The 23,737-nt window shown below is 59.4% G+C and overlaps 1 protein-coding gene across 1 annotated transcript; it reads left to right on the top strand.

Moving 5' to 3' along the window:
* The first annotated feature begins 11,155 nt into the window (after positions 1 to 11,155).
* PTGDS (prostaglandin D2 synthase) lies at positions 11,156 to 20,966 on the top strand. Its single transcript, XM_065418971.1, has 6 exons — positions 11,156 to 11,254; positions 11,770 to 11,909; positions 13,558 to 13,634; positions 15,609 to 15,722; positions 16,161 to 16,262; positions 20,941 to 20,966. The coding sequence occupies exons 1-6, from the start codon at positions 11,156 to 11,158 to the stop codon at positions 20,964 to 20,966; spliced, it is 558 nt and encodes a 185-aa protein (XP_065275043.1).
* The last annotated feature ends 2,771 nt before the right edge of the window (positions 20,967 to 23,737 follow it).

Raw genomic sequence — 23,737 nt, 5'->3', positions numbered from 1 at the left:
GAGGAGTCAGTGGGGGAGCTGGGCCGAGCGGGGGTGGGGTGACTTAAAGTGACAGTGCGCTCACTGTCTCTCACACTTCCCTAACACACACACACACACACACTCTGTCTCTCTCACACACAGGCTGGCTCTCACACCCACATACATTCTGCCTCTCACGAGTCACAGTTCCCCAGTACAGATTGTCACACATACACGCAGTCTCACACTCCCCAACACACACTCTGTCACACAGTCCCTCAACACACAGTCACATACACACACTGGCTCTCTCTCTCTCACACACACACACACACGCGCACACACACTTGTATTATTGTTGTTGTTATTACTGCTTGGTACTTCCTGTCACAATGCTCGTGGTGAGCCAGGAGTGGCTGGGGCTGCAGGAGGGCCGTGGGCTCTGGCAAGATGCAGCCCCCATGTGACAGCGCGAAGCCAGCCTTGAGCCACGGCCGCAGCGTCTGCTGCGTACGAAGCTTCGTGTGTGTCAGCAATGGGGGGTTCTGGGGGTCCGTGGGCGGGGGTGGTGGCTGTGCCCCCTCGACACATTGGGGTCAGCGGCGCCAGCTGGGGACCGCCTTCAGTGGAGCATAGGGGCACTAGTTTAATAATACTGCATAGGGCCCCATAAATCCTAAGGGCGGCTCTGCCTCCAAGGTATAGACTGTCACGGGGGGCTCTCTGGGGCATGGGGGACAGGGTCAGAAGAGGTGGGGCTCCTTGGGGTATGGGGTCAGATGGGCTGTGGGCTCCCTGGGGCATGGGGGACAGGGTCACGTGGGCTGTGGGCTCCCTGCGGGGGGGCGGGGGGGAACGGGGTCTGTTCCAGGGCAGTGGCCCAATACCCCTCTCATTAATGTTTCGGGATAAGGAGGCATTCCTCCAGTCCCAGTCATTGGCTCTGAAGGTCATCCCTTATCTCATCCGAGGAAAGCTGACTGAATGGCAGCGGGTGGCGGCTGCGGCCCTTGGCAGGGCCCAGGTGGTGCCCCTCCCCTCAGCCCCTCTCTATCTGCTTTTCAGAAACGAAGATTTAGGGGAAGAGGGAAATGCCAGAGACCCCGGGAGCCAACCAGCCACGTCTGCAGCCATGCTGGGCGCAGGAGCCTGGCCACGGGAGCTGCCAGTGAACTCTGTGGCCCAGTTATTCAGCCAGGGCTGGGGAGCTCCAGGTGGACGCTGGGCCAAGGGAGTGATGAAGGGGTGGGACTGGGGTCTCCTCTGTAGCCCTAACCCTAGTGTTTGTTCACCCCCAGCCCTTGCTCCCCCTCACTCCCCAGGCTCATGTCTCTTCCACACGATATCACCACACAAAGGCAGATTCAGGTTTTGTGGGGCCCCGCACCAGAGCAGTGGGGCCCGCTCCCCACCCCTTCCTCCTGCAGTCCCCCCCAACCCCCTCCATGCTTCTGCCGGAGAGCGGGCTTGGGGTGCAGGGGCTTCCTCTGCCTGCCTGGTGCTCCTGCCAGGGAGCGGGCTTGGGGAGCAGGGGCTTCCCCCCACTTCCTGGGAGGATCGCCGAGTGGGCAGAGTGGGTTGAGGCATGGGGGCGCCCATTTTTCCAGGGCCCCTGAATTGGCTGGGGCCCCGTTGGCCCAGTGGCTAATCCATCACTACCCCTGTGCCCTCCTGCGGGATCCTTGGCCCAGCTGCCCCTCACTGCTACTGCCCCGCTCCCCTGACCTGATTTGGCGCTCGCTCTTCTTGCTGTCCCCAGAGGGGCTGTGCGTCCCCATGAGGAAGCCCTGCTCTCTTGACACTGACGCAGCACGGCCTCAACCCTTCACTTCCGCCTCCTGTGCGCTGCCCCTTTCAATTGCTCAGGGTCTGGCTGGGCTGTTGTGCTGGGCTCAGTCTGACTGGCATGGAGCAGATGCCCAGCTCACGCTCTCTCTCTGGACTCCACAATAAACGCTGGCCAGGCTGGAAGGCCCCTGTGCTCCTTGCAGATGGGAAAAGGATACAAGTGTGCCAGGAGGGTCGGGCAGGTGGGATCCCCCCCAGGGCCCCACACGGGTCCAGCCCCTGTGGTGAGCGTGATTTCTGCAGGAGTGTTGCGCCAGTCAGGGCCATTCACCCGGTGTCTGCAGTCCTTCAACAACCCGGTTTGCTGGAGATGCCTCCATTGCCCCTTGCCCCATTGGCTGTGTGGGTCCCAGCCCCAGCCCTGTCCCCTTAGCACGGCTTCAGTCCCTGGCCCCTGAACATGGCTGATCTGCGGCACCCTGCACTTCCCCTGCAACGCCTTGAACAGCTGATCTGGGGAGGAGCGGGGGTTCGGGGACACACGTCCATTCAGCCAGAGTCCCACACGGGTTAAATGCCAAGGGGCTGAAGCTGAAAGGAGAAACCGCATCAGGGCCCCACCCAGCTGGGCCTCTGCACAGACCCCTCTACCACTCTGACCCCTGCTGCCACTTAGACCAGAGCATCTGCAGAGACCCCAGGCATGTAACTGTACCCACGGCTGCAGTGCTGGCCGTGTGCAGCCCCCTCCCCTGCAGGCAGCCCCCTCCACCGTGCTGCCAGCCAGGTGCAGCCCCTTGCACTGTGGGTGCTAGCCATGTGCAGGCCCCTCCCCCATGGTGCTGGCCACATGCAGCCCCCTCCCCTGCAGTGTCACAGTCCCCTTCTCCGTGGCTCCAGCCATAGGCAGCCCTTCCACCACTGTACTGGATCCACAGAGGTACCAGTCCCATAGGGCATCTCCTGCAGACGTGCAGCCAGTTGTTCTGTGCCATCTCCACAGCAGCACCAGCTGCTTTGGGGCAGTGCCAGCCATGCACCTCATCCTCCACAGAGACACCAGCCACCTGCAGGGCAAGCCGAGAAAACCCAGCATTGTGTGTGGAGGCACCAGCCCTATTCAGCATGATGGTGCCACTCTCATCCTGCCCCCCTGCACACAACCTGGCGCCATCCCAGTGTCCCTTGCCGCCAGCCCTAAGTTACAGCTCACCCAGTGCTGGATTCCAGTCCCAGATGCTCGCCCACATACCTGCACACTGTGCCCTTCCAGCCCAGCCCTTTCTCCTCCTCCCCAAAGAGACAGCGGGATCATGCGACTGTGCTAGTTTGACCCCAAGTCCCAGAATTCCAGTGGCTTTCCGAAGGAATCTCACAATACACCACGAGAAGAATCCCAGAGTGCATAGCGCCCATCAGTGGAACAATGCTCCCTGTGACACCTGCCCAGAATGCTGTGCACTGATGCAGGGGGAGATGGGTCAAGGCTGGCTGTATGGCCCCACTTCGTTTGGATTCGTTATTCTGCAAAAGTCCATGTGATCATCTCCAAAACCCTCCCCACGTGGACAAGCCACAGCTCAGTGAGCCCGGGAGCACGCATTGAACAGAACCCAAAGCTCCCACCCATTGGTCCCATTTCCTGTGTCACGGGACCCAGCTATGACATGGCGACACATGCTCCAGTCCTGCAGAGGATATGCGACCAAAGCATGTTGGAACCGGGTTCCCCAATTGTGCTATTGTTATTTACTGATTTGTACTAGCACCCCTATGTGCCAGGGGCTTCCCAAACACCGGGGCTGGGAGTATGCGATCTAACGACCATCTGCGGGGGACGGGGGAGAGCGAGAGGACAAACCAGTATGCGTCACTCCTGACAGAGCTGGCTCTGTAAGAGGGACTGAAAGGTGGACCATGGGCTTGAGGAATAGGGTTAAAAACCTGCTTAGCAAGGCCGTGTCAGGAGCTCACCCCGTGCAGCCTGGGCTGGGATGTTTCCAGGCCATGCAGAGTGGGGACAGGCAGGAATGTTCAGGAGGGAGAGAAGCCCCTGCATGAACCCCGTGCTTTTGCTGAGTGGACGCAGGGATTGAAAGGACCCCGCTGGGAGGGTGGGCTTGTCGTTTGCAGAGAGGCCCAGGGGGAGTGGTGCTGTTTTCGCCCACGCCCAGCCACTGGGGTTTTGTAATCTCATCTGAAATTCCTAACACATGTTGTTTATCAGGGGAGCTTACGTAAGGCAACCCCACTGACCCTTCCACTGGGTTCCTGCTGCCCATGTGCCATACAGTTATAACACAGCTGGCAGCATCTCCTGGGCATCCCACTGCTCCAGCCCTGGCAGAGCAAAATGCCTGGGACCAGTGTCCTGCTGGGGACCAGTGTCCCGCAGCAGCAGAAGGATCACTGCCAGGCAGAGGCACCTATGTCTTGTCGACACCCTTTGGAGAGTCAAGGTGCCAGCCCTGGTGTCCTGGCCCATACCCCACAAATCCTCCTCCCCCCCGCAGTTTCAGCTAGTTACAGCTTGCTTCACTTTCTGTCCTAAATGTGCATCGTGTTGCTGTGCCCTGTTAAACAGCTGCCATGCTCCTCCCCAGCGGTGGCTGTAGTTCAGTGATTCTAGTACAGGTACTTTGGACTCCTTCGTGATGAAAGGTGCTGTAGAAATGAATGTCAGTCTCATTATTTAACACCCCCACACACATGAAGCCAGGCCCTTGTTCCCAGGTGACCTACCTAGTTCACTCACCTAGACTCTGGATAGTCAACATCTGATGCCAAACCAACAAGCCTTCAACAACTGGATTGAAACCCCCTAAGAGCTCTGAGGGGCTCAGCCTACTGGGGACCCACATGCTGTGACAACCACGTGGGGAGCTCAGCCTAGAACCCCAGTACTACTGCCCCTCACCCACAGACCCCTGCTGCTGAAGCTAATAGAAATCCTCTTTTATTAGCAGCGCTAATTTCAGGTCCCTTCGCCTATCTGTCAGCCCAGCCAGTGAAAAGCAATAGCACATCTGATCCACATGCACATGAAGCCAGTAAATGGTGCTGCAGTGGAACAGAGATTTCAGTCCAATTGCTGCTTTCACATCTTCGGAAACCAATGACATTTCACGGGGGTAAATGACACCAGAAGCTGGCCTGCAAGCGCAAGGTCTGGAGTAGGTGTGACAGTTTCCAGACACCATCTGTACTCAGAGTCAACACTGCCGGGATCCTGTCCTGGGTCTGCCCCAGACCTCTTGGGTGACCTGGGGCAAGTCCTGTCCCCTCTCTGCACCTCCAGTCCCTACCAGTGAGCTGGGGTAACAATCCCACCCTTCGGCTTGTCTAGTCAGTTGGTAAATGTTTCGGGGCAGGGCCTGTCTCTCACTTTGTTCACGTACAGCAGTGGGGCCTCTGACACAGCGGCAATGGGTGCAAATGGCTAATCCTTCCCCCTCGTGGGGCTTTGGGGGGGAAGTCAGGAATGTGTGGGGGCCAGACACTACGGGGAGGGAGGCCACGGGAATAGATGGGGCTGGCTTGTGCCCCCGTCTCTATGGACAGGGGCTTTACAGTCCAGTGGGATACTGGGTGGGGAAAGGCTGCCACCCTAGCCCCGCTCTGCCCCCCACCCCCAAGGACTCTCCCGCCCTGCCTGGCTTCGGTGTTGTTTTAATAAAGGATAAAGCCCCCCTCGCACAGCAGCTCTTTCTGCAGAAGAAACTGGCCGCAGCTGGACATGGGGAATGTGCGCAGGGAGCCTGGGGCAGAAAAAGCAACTGTTACGAAAGCAGGCACCTTACGTAAAATTCCCCTGGCAGGGAAGGAGGTGTGGGGAGAGGCTGGGCTTGGGAGCTGGGAGCATGTTGGTGAGGGAGCCCCAGCCAGGGCAGGGCAGGACTCTAGCAGGGGCTCTGTCCTGGCTGAAAGTCTCTGTGTTAAAAACATGTTGCACATTCACAGCCCTTCCCCTGCAAGGATCGCAAAGCGCTTCATAAATACAAATGCATTAACCCCCACACTTCCCTGGCAGAAACTGTGTTCTACAGAGGGGGAAACTGAGGCACTTGCCTTGCTGAAGTTCACAGAGTCAGCTAGCAGCAAAACTGGGATTAGAATCCAGGAGCGCTGACTCCCAGCACAGTGCGTTAGCCTCAGGGCTGCTCCATAGCACCTCTTATCCTGGCAAAAGGCCAGGGGCTTTATTATCCACGTGTGCAAAGGTGACGCTGGCCGCAGAGAGGTGGCTTGACTAAGGGAGGGGCACCTAGCCAACCCAGGAACAGAAGCCAGGCCTCAGGACTGCCAGGCTGAGGCCCTACTCACTGGAGCACGCTGCCCCTCCTTTTGGGCTCATCATCTCTCTCCAGTTTAACAATGAGGTGAGCAAACCTAGACAACCCCCCTCTTGCAGGGAGCAGGCCTAGGGGTGGGGGGGTCTCTTTGGGAGGCTTCCACTCACTGCCCTGATCTTCCTGGGTTTCTGTCCCTTTCCCTCCAGGCCTCGTGTCGCGGCTGTGTTCATTCAGTGCTCCTCCTAGCTCAGCTCCGAGTGACACTGTCCCAAACCCAGCTGGTGCCCAGAGCAGGACTGGATTGGGAATGGGAGGAGTAGGACTAGAGAGGCCAGGCAGGGCTTTGCCTAGGGTTTCCAGATCTTACAGATAAAATAATCCCAATGTAGGAGTGATTAGCATGTGGCTGGTTTACAGGGTGACCTCCAGAGACAAGGGCAGGCAATGGGCTGCAAGCTACAAGGTGTGTCATTCTACAGTGCTGCCCTTGAGATGGAAATGTTTGACTGCGGTAGCAGAAACTCCCTGGATGTATACAGCTCTGTGGATACAAGACAAGACCACACCCCTTCTCAAGCGGCTGCACAATGGGCTGATGATAGCTCATTGCTTGCATTGGTGCTTTTGTTTCTACCGATACAATTTAGTGAAGACAGGGAATTTCACCAAAGCCCAGATCCTTTACCTCTGCCATGCAAGCTCAGACTGGCCAGAGCCTTTGTGAAGAGCAGGGCAGCTCAACTGATAAACAGGACAAAGGAGTTTATAGATGGAGAGATCCTGACAACCTTGGGATTGTTAGAATTCAGTGCAGACAACTGAGAATTGTCCTCACTCAAATCCTTTAACTAGCAAAGGGTTCTTCAGTTAAGGCACCTGGTCTGTTGGAGGTCACTGGACAGGGGGCCAGAGTTAGGGGGATATAAAGTAATCATTAAAACGTCCCAGGCGGGAGGCGATTGGGGACTAGGTGGGGCTCAGTTCTGCCAAAATCATGAGTCAGGCCCCCAAAATCATGAGAGTGGCTTAAAAATCAGGAGATTTGTAAACCCATCACTGGTGGGTTCTCTTCATTCCTCTCCTGCTTCCTGAGCCTTTTGGCTGTGGCGGGGCGGCAGGTGGGTGTCACATTTTCAAGCTTTTCTCCACCACCACAAGAGCAAGAAGCTGAGATTCTCCCCTAGTCCCAGAACTCCAGAAGCTGGGGCTTTAGGAACCCCCCAAATATCACAGAGCTCAGTCTGGGCTGACAGAGCCAAGCAGGATTGCTGCTTTGAGCGACCGTGGGAGGCTTCTGTAGAAATGAACACGTTTAGGTTGAAATTCACCCCAGTGCACAATGCTACATGTCCCCTGAAAGCCCCGTGTGAAGGCAATTAGGAGGTAGGGGCAGGCTTGGTTTGGGCGCTCTGGACCAGGGGCTTTGGGCAATTTCCCGTGGGCTTTGGCTTTGTTGCACAAGGGGAGGGCATGCTTTGCCAATCAGACTTTTCTCTCGTGGCTTGGTTATGTGTGTTTGTACAACGGGGACAGTGCATCACCCTGCAGCACACAGCAAGGTTAGAAGGCCAGAAAAAAAAAAAGTTGCCAACACACTGAACCATGCTGTAGGACTTGAGGTAAAAATAGACAGTTCAGAAGGTAACAGCAAAGGCCTTTGGCCAATGAAGCATATAGGGAAAGGCACAGAAAAGTGTGCTAAGGAACATACAAAACTTAGGTGTAAAGGCACCTCCCAGATAATTCATGGAAAGCGAAATACCCTGGGACTCCATGTCTGGAAGAGGAAATGGCTCGTGTCTGTTGTAGGAGGCATGAGACGCTTTCTGCATTAGGTGGGTTTGTGGGAGTGAGGATAAGACCTGTAGGGCTCTGGCTCCACTGAAGTTAATGCAAGTTTGGCCAAGATTTCACCTCTAGAATTTATTCTGCTGTTCCTGCAAAAGACATGGAAGCAGAAAACTCTTTGTCCCCAAAAACCGCGGTGAGATGTACCATACAAAACCTGCCCTCTTCACCCCACAGAACAGCTGGGAGAGACTGCTAAGCAAGTCTCTGAGGGTCGTGCACTGGCTTGTGCCTGGCCTGTGCCAGCTGACTCGGGCTTGCGGGGCTGTTTCATTGTGATGTAGGCGTTTGGGCTCCGGCTGGAGCCCAGGCTCTAGAACGCTGCGAGGTGGGAGCAGGGGCGGCTCTATGTATTTTGCCGCCCCAAGCACGGCAGTGAGGCAGCCTTCAGCGGCATGCCTGCGGGAGGTCCGCCAGTCCCGTGCCTTCGGCGTACCTGCCACCGAATTGCCGCCGAAGCCGCGGGACCGGCGGACCTCCCGCAGGCATGCCGCCGAAGGCAGCCTGACTGCCGCCCTCACGGTGACCGGCAGGCCGCCCCCCGCGGCTTGCCACCCCAGGCACGCGCTTGGTGCACTGGTGCCTGGAGCCGCCCCTGGGAGGGAGGGTCCCAGAGCTCAGGCGGGACCCACACTGCAATGAAACAGCCCCGCAGCCCAAGTCAGCTGGCCCGGGCCGGCCCTGGGTTTTTGATTGCAGTGCAGACACACCCTTTGGAAGTATCTCAGAAATGCATGCAGAAACCAGGCTCATTACTACATTTCAGTGGGGGCCCCTAACAGCTCTGTTAGATAGGGTTTCCATACTTAAGGTTTTAAAAAAGAGGACACTCCACGGGGCCCTGGCCCCGCCCCTTCCCCGTCCCCAGCCCCGCCCCTTCCCCAAAGTCCCCGCCCCAACTCCGCCCTCTCCCCTGAGCGCCCCGCATTCCCCCTCCTCCCTCCCAGCCACGCGAAACAGCTGCCCGAGCGCTACCGGCTTCACGGTTTGCCGGGCAGCCCCCAGACCTCCAGACCCGCTGCGCCCCCAGCCGGGCGCTTCCCCAGCGCAGCCGGAGCCCGGGAGGGAAGCGCCCGGCCGGGGACACAGCGGGTCTGGAGGTCTGGGGGCTGCCCAGCAAACCGTGAAGCCGGTAGCGCTCGGGCAGCTCAGCTCTTACAGAGCCCAGGAGTCAGGGAGCACAGCAGCCGCCGGAGCCCGCTCTAAGGTAAGCCAGGGATGCCGGAAGCTGGGAGTGTTTTTCCCGGACATGTTCGGCTTTTTGGCAATTCCCCCCGGACGGGGGTTTGATTACCAAAAAGCCGGACATGTCCGGGAAAAAACGGACATATGGTAACCCTATGTTAGAGTTACGGGCAGGATGGAGAGCTGGTCCTCGCTTTGCTGATAATCGGCTTGGGATCTAGGGCAGCCCATGGAATCATCCAGGGAATAAGAACAGCTTTAGGGGCTGTTGGGATCAAGGCTGAAGAGCTCAAATCAAACCTGGCTGGGCCAGATTTCAATGGAGCTGCAATGAGCATGGGTTGTGCAGGCCACGCTTAGATCTGACACTCCTCACATTACTGCTGTGCATCACATCAGTGGTAGCCACAAACTTGCTCTTCTGGATTGTGGAGCCAGAAGGATCCTTGCCAGCAGAAACACCAACCACCCATTTATTTCAAGAGACACTTTCAAGTGTTGCTAATTAAGGACTTAATCCTGCAAGGCTCTGAGCACCTGAGCCACCCCACTGACTTCAAGGGGCTGGGCATGTGCTGTACTGCTTTGCTGGGCCAGCAAGCCCTAGCAGGCTATTCCTGACTGGGGGTCAGATCCAGAACACATCTACGGACATGGTCACAGGGAGCACTCAACAGAGAGAGCAGGTAGCCTAGATCATGGGAAGGGAATGCCAGGCCTAGCTTTCGGCCATGAACTTTGTGCTGTACGTTGCTCTGGGACGGCCGTGAGTTTGTTTTCTCTGCGTGTTGAAATGCACCAGAGTCTGCCTGACTGCCAGCTTTTAGCGACATGGCTATGGCACTACAGCCGCCCGTGCCGCTAAAAGTCGTGCAGTGTAGCCGCTGTTTATTGGTTCTCCTGCCGACAAAAAAGTCGTCCCCCGCAACGAGCGGCGTTTGCATTGTTGGCGGGAGAGCGCTCCTGCCGACAACGCGCTGCTCACACTGGCACTTGCTGCGGCAAAACTTTTGTCTTTCAGGGGAGGGGGTTAACGCCTCTGAAAGACAAAAGTTTTGTCGTTCAGTTGCCAGTGTAGACATAGCCTTAGTTGCAACCCTGTGGCTGGTAGACAGGAGACTGTCACACGGAATTTAGAAGACTTTCGTGGGGCTTGGATTCTGACATAAGTTGAATCACATGATCCAGCTTTAAAGAGCCCCTGGACCTGAGACATGCAGCATGTCAGTGGAGAGGCACACACTTTGTGCTGTCTCTCTACTGGGTGCTTTGTTTTTCTCCTGTCTTGCTTCTCTCCATGTGCCAGTATGTCTGTGCCTGTATCTGTAATTTTCACTCCATGCAGCTGAAGAAGTGGGTTTTTTACCCACGAAAGCTTATGCCCAAATAAATCTGTTAGTCTTTAACGTGCCACCAGACTCCTCGTCGTTTTTGTGGCTACAGACTAACACGGCTACCCCCTGATATTTGTCTTCCTTTTGTTGTTTTCCTGAATCTATGGCCAAACCATTCAGAGGGTGAGTACACAGGTTGCTCTGTGCATGTGGGGAAAAGTGGAAAACCCTTTGCCTGGGTCAGGCTGGAACCATCTGCTCCCCCAGCCCCACTCTCCCTTAGGAATAGATTTGGCGGTGGTGTTCTTGCTCATCTGTTGGTTGCAGTTTACATCTTTTCATTCTCCGCCAGCTGAAGCCAAACTCTCTGCTGTTCCTGGGGGGCTGGGAGGGTTGCAAAACTGGCTGGGAGCCACTGTTTCTGCTGTGAGAGTTTTTGGCATTGGGAGGCAAATAGCTAAAGTCAACAGCAGGGAGCAGTTTGTGGGTGCCCAGCCCCCAGCCTGCCCTTTGCATGTCAGAGCCTGCTGCTCACTGGCTCGCTCCCTCTTGCATAACCCAGCTCAGCAGGGCAGTGATGAGGGCTGGCATTTGCTAGTGTTATGTTATTCCACCCTGGGATGTCAGCCGCCTCCCAATAAATAGGGGGCTCCGCTGGGGCTCCTGCTCACACACGCCTGCCTCTCTCCCTCCACGCTGCAGAGAGCTCAGCTCCAAAGGGCCACAGGGAAGGGAAGAGACAGAAGCATGCAGGCCACGCTGCTCAGCCTCCTGGGGCTGGCCCTGTTTGGTGCTCTCCATGGGCAGGAGGAAGTCACCGTACAACCCAACTTTCAGCAGGAGAAGGTAACCTGGCCCGTCCTGTGTGTGCCATGCCCAGAGGATTGGCTCCCTGGATCCTGATTCCAACCGGTTCCGAGAGCAGGGCAATTCAGAGCAGAGGGTGGTTCAGGCCCTTATGAAGGTGGCTGGCGCCCAGCTGAGAATTGGGGTCCCACGCTGGATTTGGGGGCTGAACTCCCCTCCCCCCAGTTGAGAGTGTGTTTGGATCTGGGTTCTGGTTCAGCCCAGTGTAGGAGAGCTGGAACATTTGGATCCAGGTTCAGATGCTGAGCCTCCAGTGTGTGGGGCTGTGCAGTGCAGAGCGGCTTGGGCATTTCTAGAGTGGTGGGTGGCGCTTGTCCGGGCACAGAGGGGGCTGAGCAGAGCCAGGTGGGCAGGTTATTGCCAATAATCAGCCAGTAGGGAGGTTTTTACACCTTCCTCTGAAGCAGGTCTGGCCCGAGGCAGGACCCTGGGCTCGCTGCACCCAGGTCTGGCCTGCCCTGGCAGTGCCCGTGGTGACTGGGGGCTGTGTGCAGTTCACAGGGAAGTGGTATAGCATCGGCCTGGCCTCCAGCTCCAGGTGGTTCATGGAGAAGAAGCAGGTGCTGAAGATGTGCACCACGGTCGCCATGTCCGCAGCAGATGGGAACCTGAATGTCACCTCCACCTACCCCAAGTAAGGCTGCCGGTGCCGCTGGAGCCACTGCCCTGCCTGAGGGGGAAGGGCGCTGTTCCCCCCTTGTCTGCGGGTCTGGGAGTGGGGGGCCACTGGGGCCGGGCACAAGCAGCCTTCTCCTCCCTGTTACACCCTGGAGCGAGGGCAGTGCTCAGTCCCAGGGCCTGGGCTTGGGGAGTGCAGCGATCATTCCCTCCTAGCACCTCTGGGTGCAAACTGCCCTGTGCGACAGAAGCCAGCCCCCCGAGCTGACCAGACTCTTGGGGGGATCTGGCTGCCTGTGGTTCAGCCCCTCCTGGAGCCTCCAGGGTGTGGGTCACAGCCTGGCCCTGTCCAAGCAGCAGGCCCCAGCCAGGAGCCCTTGGAGAGCGCTGCTACCCCCTTCCTGGGGGGGCTGCCAGGCGCAGCATCCTGTCCCTGCCATGGGAGGGAGGGGCCGGGTTTCCCTGGAATACTCTGCATCTGACACTCTGTATTGCCCCAGCCCTGGGATTCCCCCTGGGTCTCCACCCCACTGCTCCTCTCAGTTATGATTCCCAGCTTAGCCCGGCAGGCTCTGTTTCAACTACTGTGGGGGGGCTGCCACCCACATGGGTTGTGGTGGGTCAGACAGAAAGCTCTCCTGTGGGGGTCCAAACAACGCTTTGCCCTCCCATCCGAGGATCTCAAAGCACTCTGGAGCCATTAATTAGCTCCCACAACCATTAAGTCAGTCAGGGTCACCTATTTCACAGATGAGAAAACTGAGGCAGAGAGAGGGGAAGGGACAAGGTCACACAGCGAGTCAGTGTCAGAGCTGGGAATAGATCCCAGGAGACCTGATTCCTTGATTCCCTGTCCCTGCCATGTGATGTGGATGCCAGGCGGTGGGATGGCTGACTGGCTCTCTAGATGGCGTTGTAGGAGCTGGTAACGGGGGGCAGTAAGGGCTGACGTGGCTCTGCCAGCTTGGGAGGCGATATCTGACATGGAGGCTCGCTCCAGATCATGCTCTGCCAGCGTAGAGAGTCCTGGTATCCAGCAGCAAGGCCAGGTGCCCGGAGTCCTTGCCAAGCAGGCGCGGAGCTGAGCTTAGTGAAGCTGCTGTCGGAGCAGATTTCTTTGGCCAGTGCCGGAGGATCCCAGCTTGGGCTCTTGTGCCCCCTAGAGGGGGTTTGGGGTTCTCTCTGCAGTATGTGACAGGCAGCAGCATGGAGGTCGCACCTCTCAGCTTGCTGTGCACCCGAGGGTGGGGTCCGGCTGGTGGAGTTTGGGGGAATTTCAGCTCTCCCAGCAGTGGCCATAGGGGGTCCACCCACACTGGTCCCTGCAAGGTACTGACTGCCCCTAGCTTCCACTGAAGTCAGTGGGAGCTGAAGGCTCAGATTCCAGAGTGCAGGAGACACCTGTGTCTCTGCCAAGCCCAGGGGCTGCTGGTTTTAAAGACCCGAGGGTCTGAATCTCCTCTACCTTGTGCCAGTGGCAGTGTGGAAGCTAGTGGAGCTGCAGGTCCACGTGTAAGGAAGAGGAAGAGAGCCCAGCCAGGCGTCAGGCATTGCCCACCAGCTGGACGCTGGATCTCCCTACACCGCTGGGGGCAATGGGAAAATCGGTCTTCCCTCAGCCTGCTAACATGCTTGTTCTCTGCCTTTCCCACGCGCTGCCCCAGGTTTGATCGGTGCGAGAAGAGGAACAGCCTTTTCATCAAGACAGAGCAGCCAGGCCGATACAGCTACACCAGCCCACGTGAGTGCATGTGCTTGCAGCGCTGGCTCCATTACAGCATCCCGCCCTGCCCTGGCACGCTGTGCCCCGCGCAGTGGCAGCAGCTGAGAGCAGGACAGTCTGCCCCTTTGTTGGGCAGGATGGGCAGGAGTCATTAGATAAATAAACCCACAGCTTTCTCCTTAGAGGCACCTTCCAGCTCCAGACCAGTCCCAAATGGGAGCAGATTTAGCAGAAGGATTTAGCAGAGATTGAGGAGCTCAGCCTGAGAATGGCGCCTGCGCTAGGTGTCCAGTTGCCATTGTAAAAAGCGTGCGTGCAATGGGCCAGGGCAGAGGGCACCAGAACGAGAGCCGTGGGGGCTGGATTCCTGGCCCCATGACCCACACTCTGCCACGGCCTGACTCAGGGCTGGGAGCGCTCTGAAGTCAGTGGGAGCGGGGGGTGCTGGGCACCTTGGCTAATCAGAGCCCCGTGTTTCAGTCATCTCAGCAGGTTTTGACATGGAGTCACCACTGCGGAGCCCCCCAGCCTGTGTCTGAGTATCTGGCAGAGTGACAGGAGCATTTGGGGGCACCAAACTCTCCTCTTAGGAGGACAAAATTGTGTCTCTAGAACCAAATGCTGCCTTGGGCGTTCAAAGTCCTGCCGCATGGGGCGCCATGCTGAAGAGCGCACTGCCCTGCTCCGGCCAGCGTGCCCTGGCATAGGGCAGAACCGCGTGCGCTTCGAAATGCTGTAACCAGGCCAATATCGGGCAAATCCACGGGCGGTTTTGTTTCAGTACCAGATGGGGGACAAACCACCCACAGAGAGATTGTCAGGCTCAGAATCGGGGGTGTGGCCTCCCTACCAGCGGGCATGAATCGGCTCCGCTCCGCTGGCGTCAATGCCTGTTTACACCAGCTGCGGGGCGGCGGGCCTGTGGGGGGGAGCCCCGCTCATTAGCTGGGGGTGTCAGGCCTGAGGGGGAGCCCCGCTCGTTAGCTGGGGGTGTCAGGCCTGTGGGGGGGAGCCCCGCTCGTTAGCTGGGGGTGTCAGGCCTGGGGGGAGGAGCCCCGTTTATTAGCTTGGGGCAGCAGGCCTGGGGGGGAGCCCCGTTCGTTTGCTGGGGGTGTCAGGCCTGGGGGGGAGCCCCGTTCGTTTGCTGGGGGTGTCAGGCCTGGGGGGATCCCCGCTCGTTAGCTGGGGGTGTCAGGCCTGGGGGGGAGCCCTGCTCGTTAGCTGGGGGTGTCAGGCCTGGGGAGGAGCCCCGTTCGTTTGCTGGGGGTGTCAGGCCTGGGGGGGAGCCCCGCTCGTTAGCTGGGGGTGTCAGGCCTGGGGGGAGGAGCCCCGTTTATTAGCTTGGGGCAGCAGGCCTGGGGGGGAGCCCCGTTCGTTTGCTGGGGGTGTCAGGCCTGGGGGGGAGCCCCGTTTATTAGCTTGGGGCAGCAGGACTCGGGGGAGAGCTCCGCTCGTTAGCTGGGGATGGCAGGCCTGGGGGGGAGCCCTGCTCGTTAGCTGGGGGTGTCAGGCCTGGGGAGGAGCCCCGTTCGTTTGCTGGGGGTGTCAGGCCTGGGGGGGAGCCCCGCTCGTTAGCTGGGGGTGTCAGGCCTGGGGGGAGGAGCCCCGTTTATTAGCTTGGGGCAGCAGGACTCGGGGGGGAGCCCCGCTCGTTAGCTGGGGATGGCAGGCCTGGGGGGGAGCCCTGCTCGTTAGCTGGCGGTGTCAGGCCTGGGGGGAGGAGCCCCGTTTATTAGCTTGGGGCAGCAGGCCTGGGGGGGGAGCCCCGCTCATTAGCTGGGGATGGCAGGCCTGGGGGGGAGCCCCGCTCGTTAGGTGGGGGTGTCAGGCCTGGGGAGGAGCCCCGTTCGTTTGCTGGGGGTGTCAGGCCTGGGGGGGAGCCCTGTTCGTTTGCTGGGGGTGTCAGGCCTAGGGGGAAGCCCGGCTCCATATATGCACTGGTATCTGTGCTTGCTCATCTCTGCCCTGCACCTCTGTCCATACCCCCTGCAGGCTGGGGCAGCCAGCACGACATCCGTGTGGTGGAGACCAACTACGACGAGTATGCCCTGCTGTACACCAAGAAGATCAAGGGCACCGACACCTCCACCATGGTGACTCTGTACGGTACGTGGCACCTGGATCCGAGGCCCAGGGGCGGCACCTCTGTCCTGCACATTGGGGAACTCTGCCAGCAGACACGCAGAGCTCCCCTCCGGCCCCCCATCTGAGAGACACCCTCCTTCCACTCCACATGGCTCTGGTTTGAATTTCGGCAGGCTCTGCCCTGAGGAAGTGGGGACTCATCCCCCAGGAAGGAGCTGGGTGGGGTCCTGGGGCCCTGCAGAACCAGAGGCTCTGCCTCAGAGCCCAGTGGCAGGGCAGTGGCTGAGGCAAGGCTGGTTGTGATGCCCAGAAAGGGGATTTGCTGGTGAGGCTGCCGGACACAGACCCTGTGTCGCGGGTCTCTGGTGCTTAGTGCTGACACACAGGCTGTCATGGACGGGCTGATCGTAGCGGGAGGGGCTCACTCTCACCCGGAGCGTCTTGCTTCCCTGGCTGCAGGCAGAACTATGGAGCTGAACCCCGAACTACAGGAGAAGTTCACCCAGTTCTCCTTGGCGCAGGGGCTCCCAGAGGACGCTATTCTCCTGCTGCCAAAAACTGGTAAGAACAAACCGTAGGTAAACAAGCCAAGAGATAAGCTTGGGAGAAATGCCCTGTGGCGCTCAGGAGCCTAGGGTGCCCTTGGCAAGCCTGGCTGGAATGCAGACTGCTTGCGTGCTGTGTGCCCAGCCGTGTAGCTCTAGCCAATGTCTCCTCTCATTTTTTACATCCATGTGTGGAGTGACATGTGCACCAATATGGAGGCGATATGTGATGTGGGTGGGGCTGAGGGGTTTGGAGTGTGGGAGGGGCTCAGGGCTGGGGCAGAGGGATAGGGTGTGGGGGCGTAAGGGCTCTGGCTGGGGGTGAGGGCTCTGGGACGGGGCCAGGGATGAGGGGTTCAGGGTGCAGGAGGGGGCTCAGGGCTGGGGCAGAGGGTTGGTGTGTGGGGGGGTGAGGGCTCTGGCTGGGGGTGCAGGTCTAGGGTGGGGCTGGGGATGAGAGGTTCAGGTTGCAGGCTTCCCTGGGGCTCTGGCATGGAGAGAGGACTCTCCCCAGCCCTCTCTCGCCGTAGCAGCCTGGGGCCAAGGGAGAGGCACCTCTCCCCACCTGCGTGGCCCTTGATAGCTGCGGGACAGCCACGCAGCTTAGAGGGAATTTAGGCTCTAGCCCAGCCTTATCCTACATAGGTGCCTCAATCTGGCCATCGGTGTCCAAAGAGAGGCTCCTAAATCTGGCCCCTGATGACTTGATTGGAAATGGGGGGCGCTCGGTGCCCCTGAAACTCACTGGCACTGTACACATTCCCTTCATTATCCAATAACTCCAGCCGTGCTGGACGCTGCCTCCATTGCTCTGAACCAGAGGGGAAACTCCTGATCCACTTGGCAGCATTGGCAGAGCACCATCACCTGAAGGAGCCTGTGACTCGTACACATACGGCCAGGAAATGCTCCCCGCTTGTCTGAGCAATGTAAAGCTCACTGCTCCTGGGTCCTAGGCTAGGATTTAATGTGAAGTGACGTCCTCAGCAGCTAGCTAGGGCCACAAGCTCTACTGAGGAGATGACCCACACTTTGGACTAGCTGCTGCTCTCATTGACACCAAGGGGACTGCAGCGTTCACCTCTTTGCAAACCCTCCACTAAAAGAGACTCTTCTATGTCCGGAGTTTAACCTGCCTGGACTGGGAAGGATGCCGGACTGTGAGTGCCAGCCCCTCAGGAACCCGGGCTGCGCTAGCGGAATCAGGCGTACAACGCAGCAAGGGCCTGTCCTCACTGCTGGCAGGTCCGTCAGCCCCCAGACCCAGTTCCACAGGAGCTCAGCTCACTGCACACATTGCAGGGCAGAGGAGATGGACGACGGGGGGATTCGCCCAGAGCACCCGGCACCTGCACTCGCCCCACCACAGCAGACAAAAAAATCTTGCTGACTCTTGCTGGCAGGAGTGACCATGACCTGGTGCAGTCAAGGGGGCAACTAGTGAGAGGACGGCACTGTTGGGCTCAGGTTTCAGGGGGAGGCCTCCCAGTTTGCCCTTCCATTGCAAGCTTGGTGTTTGCATGGCGCTGTGGTTCCTGGCCCACTCCCAACAAGCCGAGCTGAGTAGAGGTCACCTCCCATCCTCCATTCCAGGGTCTCGACCTGCAGCTCATCGGCTGGGGCAATGGAGGCCTCTGGGTGGAAATAAAGCCCGTAGCTGTCACTGTTCAGGGTTGTTCAGGCTCAGGCCCCAAAGGGATGGAGGGGGCATGAGAACTGCCCTTGGGTGAGGGAAGGGAGCGGGAGGGAATGGCAGGGGGACCACTAGCTGCACTGCGATGGAGCCCAGCACAAGGACAGGCATGTGGGCTTCCCAGGCTGTGGAAGAGCTTGCGTGGAACAGTCCTGCCTTAAGGCCCATTCCTAGTGGGCTTTCTATGGCAGGGCGAAGGTCATCAGCCACGCTGTCGAGCTGTGAGTTCAGCCCTAGCTGCAGCAGCCCAGCCGTCTCCTGAGGGCACGGGGCTGTGGAACAGAGGTGACGTCTAGTCGCCAAATAAGTTTAAAGTAGATAAACCCATTGGAAAGGAGGCAGGCCAGGTCCTGCTCCCTGGACAGAGAGCCCAGCAATGTCTGGGACTAATGGGACCGGTTCGGGGCCGGCACAGTGTGGGCAAATTGCAAAGCTTCCTGCAGTAGCAAAGCACTGCAGTGCCCCAGCTAGTCCCTCTGCCATTGCCCCTCCGTCCCGCCCCCCTGCTAGGCCAGCCCTGAACCCTGCCCAGTTGAGCCGATGCCCCTCCGTCCCGCCCCCCTGCTAGGCCAGCCCTGAACCCTGCCCAGCTCAGCCGATGCCCCTCCGTCCCGACCCCCTGCTAGGCCAGCCCTGAACCCTGCCCAGCTCAGCCGATGCCCCTCCGTCCCGACCCCCTGCTAGGCCAGCCCTGAACCCTGCCCAGCCCAGCCGATGCCCCTCCGTCCCGACCCCCTGCTAGGCCAGCCCTGAACCCTGCCCAGCCCAGCCGATGCCCCTCCGTCCCGACCCCCTGCTAGGCCAGCCCTGAACCCTGCCTAGCTCAGCCGATGCCCCTCCGTCCCGCCCCCCTGCTAGGCCAGCCCTGAACCCTGCCCAGCTCAGCCGATGCCCCTCCGTCCCGCCCCCCTGCTAGGCCAGCCCTGAACCCTGCCCAGCTCAGCCGATGCCCCTCCGTCCCGACCCCCTGCTAGGCCAGCCCTGAACCCTGCCCAGCCCAGCCGATGCCCCTCCGTCCCGCCCCCCTGCTAGGCCAGCCCTGAACCCTGCCCAGCTCAGCCGATGCCCCTCCGTCCCGACCCCCTGCTAGGCCAGCCCAGAACCCTGCCCAGCCCAGCCGATGCCCCTCCGTCCCGACCCCCTGGTAGGCCAGCCCTGAACCCTGCCCAGCTCAGCCGATGCCCCTCCGTCCCGACCCCCGCTAGGCCAGCCCTGAACCCTGCCCAGCCCAGCCGATGCCCCTCCGTCCCGACCCCTGCTAGGCCAGTCCTGAACCCTGCCCAGCTCAGCCGATGCCCCTCCGTCCCGACCCCCTGCTAGGCCAGCCCTGAACCCTGCCCAGCTCAGCCGATGCCCCTCCGTCCCGACCCCCTGCTAGGCCAGCCCTGAACCCTGCCCAGCTCAGCCGATGCCCCTCCGTCCCGACCCCCGCTAGGCCAGCCCTGAACCGTGCCCAGCTCAGCCGATGCCCCTCCGTCCCGCCCCCCGCTAGGCCAGCCCTGAACCCTGCCCAGCTCAGCCAATGCCCCTCCGTCCCGACCCCCGCTAGGCCAGCCCTGAACCCTGCCCAGCCCAGCCGATGCCCCTCCGTCCCGACCCCCTGCTAGGCCAGCCCTGAACCCTGCCCAGCCCAGCCGATGCCCCTCCGTCCCGACCCCTGCTAGGCCAGCCCTGAACCCTGCCCAGCTCAGCCGATGCCCCTCCGTCCCGACCCCCTGCTAGGCCAGCCCTGAACCCTGCCCAGCTCAGCCGATGCCCCTCCGTCCCGACCCCCGCTAGGCCAGCCCTGAACCCTGCCCAGCCCAGCCGATGCCCCTCCGTCCCGACCCCCTGCTAGGCCAGCCCTGAACCCTGCCCAGCCCAGCCGATGCCCCTCCGTCCCGACCCCTGCTAGGCCAGCCCTGAACCCTGCCCAGCTCAGCCGATGCCCCTCCGTCCCGACCCCCTGCTAGGCCAGCCCTGAACCCTGCCTAGCTCAGCCGATGCCCCTCCGTCCCGACCCCCGCTAGGCCAGCCCTGAACCGTGCCCAGCTCAGCCGATGCCCCTCCGTCCCGCCCCCCTGCTAGGCCAGCCCTGAACCCTGCCCAGCTCAGCCGATGCCCCTCCGTCCCGACCCCCGCTAGGCCAGCCCTGAACCCTGCCCAGCTCAGCCGATGCCCCTCCGTCCCGACCCCCCGCTAGGCCAGCCCTGAACCCTGCCCAGCTCAGCCGATGCCCCTCCGTCCCGACCCCCCGCTAGGCCAGCCCTGAACCCTGCCCAGCTCAGCCGATGCCCCTCCGTCCCGACCCCCCGCTAGGCCAGCCCTGAACCCTGCCCAGCTCAGCCGATGCCCCTCCGTCCCGACCCCCCGCTAGGCCAGCCCTGAACCCTGCCCAGCTCAGCCGATGCCCCTCCGTCCCAACCCCCCGCTAGGCCAGCCCTGAACCCTGCCCAGCTCAGCCGATGCCCCTCCGTCCCGACCTGCAGCTCTCTGCTATTCCAATCCTGCATTGAGCAGGGACATTTAATTGTGCCTCAAATTGTGTTTGTCTCTTTTTAATGGGAACAGAAGAGGCTCCCTCAACACACCTTTAAACCAATGTCACCTGCCTGCTGCACATACCAGGGTCTATGACAGTTGGTCCTTGACAGCAGTGCTCCCTGCGGGAAGTGCTGTTGGACCGGCTTTCTCTGTTCTAACAGCCCTTCCTCGGGGGGGGGGGGGGGGGGCAGGGGAAGGCTCTCTGCTTTCTGCCCCACAACTCACCTGAGGTGTGTGGGAAGCCGGGTAGCCCCACACCAGCTCCCAAGGTTGGTGGGGCTGGATCTGCTATAACCAGCAGCAAATGAGCAAGAAGGAACTGCACACCTTGCTGGGCTTTCCTGCACCTGGCTAACAGCCCAGGGAAGCACTAAGCAGAGGCTCTCATGCTGGGTTCCCCCCATGGGTTCTGTCCAGTGGGTCTCTCCAAAGGCAGGTGCCCATGTCAGCTGATCTCTGTTTGTACTTCTTTCCCCAGACAAATGCATGACGGATGCTGCATAGGTGAGTAGGATCGCTTCTCCAGAGGGGTGTGGCTTCTCTTCCACTGTTCCAGTCTGGAGAGCACGCCAGAGGTGTTTATACAGAGTGTGACTTTAGAGAGGCTCTCTCTGAGCGAGTGCCATTCCCAGCCTGCTTGAGACATGGCCCACAGGCTCTGCCCCTCTGAACACTGAAATGAACATAAAGTTCATCTCAACCTGCTCCCCAGCCTGGGCTGCTCCTCCAGTTCCTCCCTCAGGACTGTTCAGCCCTCACCCTAGATCCTCTCTCTAGAGAACCACACCCACCTCCCTTATTTCTGGGTGGGGTAATGAATCACCCTCCTCAGAGTCAGTAGAACCCAATTAACCCTTTCCCAGCAGGAGCAGCACCTGCTTCCAGTGTGGGATGTGTCAAACACTGCCAGCCATTACACTCTCATGCAGGGATCTCACAGTGACTTACAAGGAATTTTTTTGCTCTGGCCCAAATTGGAGCTCACCAAAAATATGGCTCACCCCTCGTTAAAGGGAGCATGGGGTCCCTGGTGGCAGAGACAGGACAGGGCTGTAATGAATAGAAAGGAATTCAGGGTTGTTGGACACTGACAGACCCCGTGGGTCTTTCTGGCTCTGTGTCACCACCCAGGGTCTCCCTAAGTCCTGGCCTGGGCTAAGCAGCTATGGGAGAGGCTGCTGGCTATGCTACAAGTCCTGGGGTAAGCATTGGGAAGGTCACTGATGTCTAAGCAGCATTTCCTTTCTCCTCCCTTCCAGGCGGAGGTTGCGAGACACCGTTCCAGGTTTCCTTCAGAGAGAAAGTGACATGCTGACCTGCCGGCCCAGATCCTCCCGCATAGATGTAGCAGTCTCTGCTCTGTAGCCTCATGCGCCACTGGGCTAGTGCTTCTGTGTATAACAGCCCCTCCCGAGTAAAACCGAGATGTAAAACACCAGCCTGTCGCTTCTCACTTGCTTCCTCACAAAGGCTTTGGGCACGTGGGCCATTGGGAGGGGGAGGTAACTGTCTGACGCAAGACAGTGGCAGTCTCGAGAGGTCAGATGATCCAGGGAGATTTCCACCCTATGGATTTGAAATCTCCCCGGAACAGCTCAGTGGAGTTTGGGATCATGGATCCAAATCCCAGCCCTGACTCAGCCTCACACCCCAGCCCCAGGGTCCAGCCAAGCCCAAGTCTAGTGAGGAGTAAGATGTGGGCAGTGCTCAGCAAAAGTGGGGCTAGGAGTACAGGCTGAGCCAGGCTTGTCTGGGCAAACCCTCGGCCCTTCTCTGTGTAAACACAGGGCTGATGCTTGTGACACCTCGTGGGGATACTGATTCCCTCAAGCCACATTATTCCTCATCTCTCTGTTGTGGGTTCTGGTCTCTCCCCTGGGAGGGGGCAGCGCTGCAGATTCAGACCCGCTGCTCCCACCTCCCAGCCCCTGTGCGAAATGGGTTCCTGGGCCAGAGCCATATGCCCCTCATCGGAACTCCTGAGGCGCCGAGCCACACGCTGAGCCGAGTTGGCCACTGAAAAGCAGAAGCTGCAAAGCCCCTGCTTCGATCAGGGAGGTCCACAGAAGCCTCCAGCAGGGCCTTGCTGGGGAAGAGTTTGGCTGTCTGTGTTCCTATTGCTTCCACCCCTTCCTGTGGGCTGACTGGTCAGCAGCCTGGCTGGGTCTCAGGCCAGTCCTAGTGAGGAGGTGTCCATCTCACAGATGGGCCCAGCTGTGACCAATGTCCTGCTTACCCAGGCCTGTGAGCTTTGCCCACCGCCAGCCAAAGGAACTGGACAGCAATGCAGGGAGTTAACGATAATCTTTTCTCCACATGGCATGAGCTTAGCTTCCACATTGCATGCTGATCAACAGCCCGTGTTCCTTATCCCTGTGCTGCGACCAGACCCTGCAGCTTTTAAATCCTCTTCCTTCCACCCTTCAGGGAGGAAGAAGGATGGTCCAGTGGTTGGGGTGTTGGCCTGCAAGCTATGAGCCTGGGCTTTGAAGCCTCCTCCACCACAGACTCCCTGCTCTAAGTGCCTAGTCAGGAAGGTCTTGAGGGACACCTCTCTTTAGAGGTGGAGCCTGGCAGTTGCCAGACTTCACCTCCCAGGAACAGGCTTGTATTGGCCCTGCTGTGCAAAGGATGATTGGGACTAGGTCTCCCTTCTCTCAGGGACTAACTCAATACCGAGCTCCGTCCCTGGGCGCGGGAGGGCGCGGGATAGTCTGACCTGGCACTTACACAGCACGTTTCCACCCAAGGGGCTCAAAGCACCTTACCCACTAGGGTAGGTGTCGTCATCCTCATTTCATTAGATGGGAAACTGAGGCACGGAGAGGTGAACTGACTCACCCAAGGTCACCCATGGCATCTATAGCAGAGCTGGGAATAGAATCCAAGCCTCCCGACGCCTAGTCCTGTGCCTGAGTCAGCAGGCCACCATTTATGAAACACCGTTCATCCAAAGATGCCCTGGGTTTGGCAAAGGGATTGAAAGCTGGTTGGCTAAGCTGTTGGCACACAGCCACTGCTGGGGTAGCAGGCAGCAGCGTGCACCAGCTGAGCCAGAACGTTACCAATGCACCCTTCCCTTGACGCTACAGGGGGAGTTGGGTAAGTGACACAATCCCTTTGCTTGATTTCCTACACCGGCCAGAAGTGTGGTGACAGTCTCTGGAAGCTAGCACCTCCGGCAGCACAGTGACCTCACGCTCTGCACTGGTTCAGTATGGACTTGGAGAGAAGAATATCCCCTTCTGAGGCACCAGCATCTCTTCTGATTGCAG

Source organism: Emys orbicularis, chromosome 18 (genome assembly GCF_028017835.1).
Source record: "Emys orbicularis isolate rEmyOrb1 chromosome 18, rEmyOrb1.hap1, whole genome shotgun sequence".
Classification (NCBI taxonomy): Eukaryota; Metazoa; Chordata; order Testudines; family Emydidae; genus Emys; species Emys orbicularis.
This window is presented reverse-complemented; position numbering and strand designations above follow the sequence as displayed.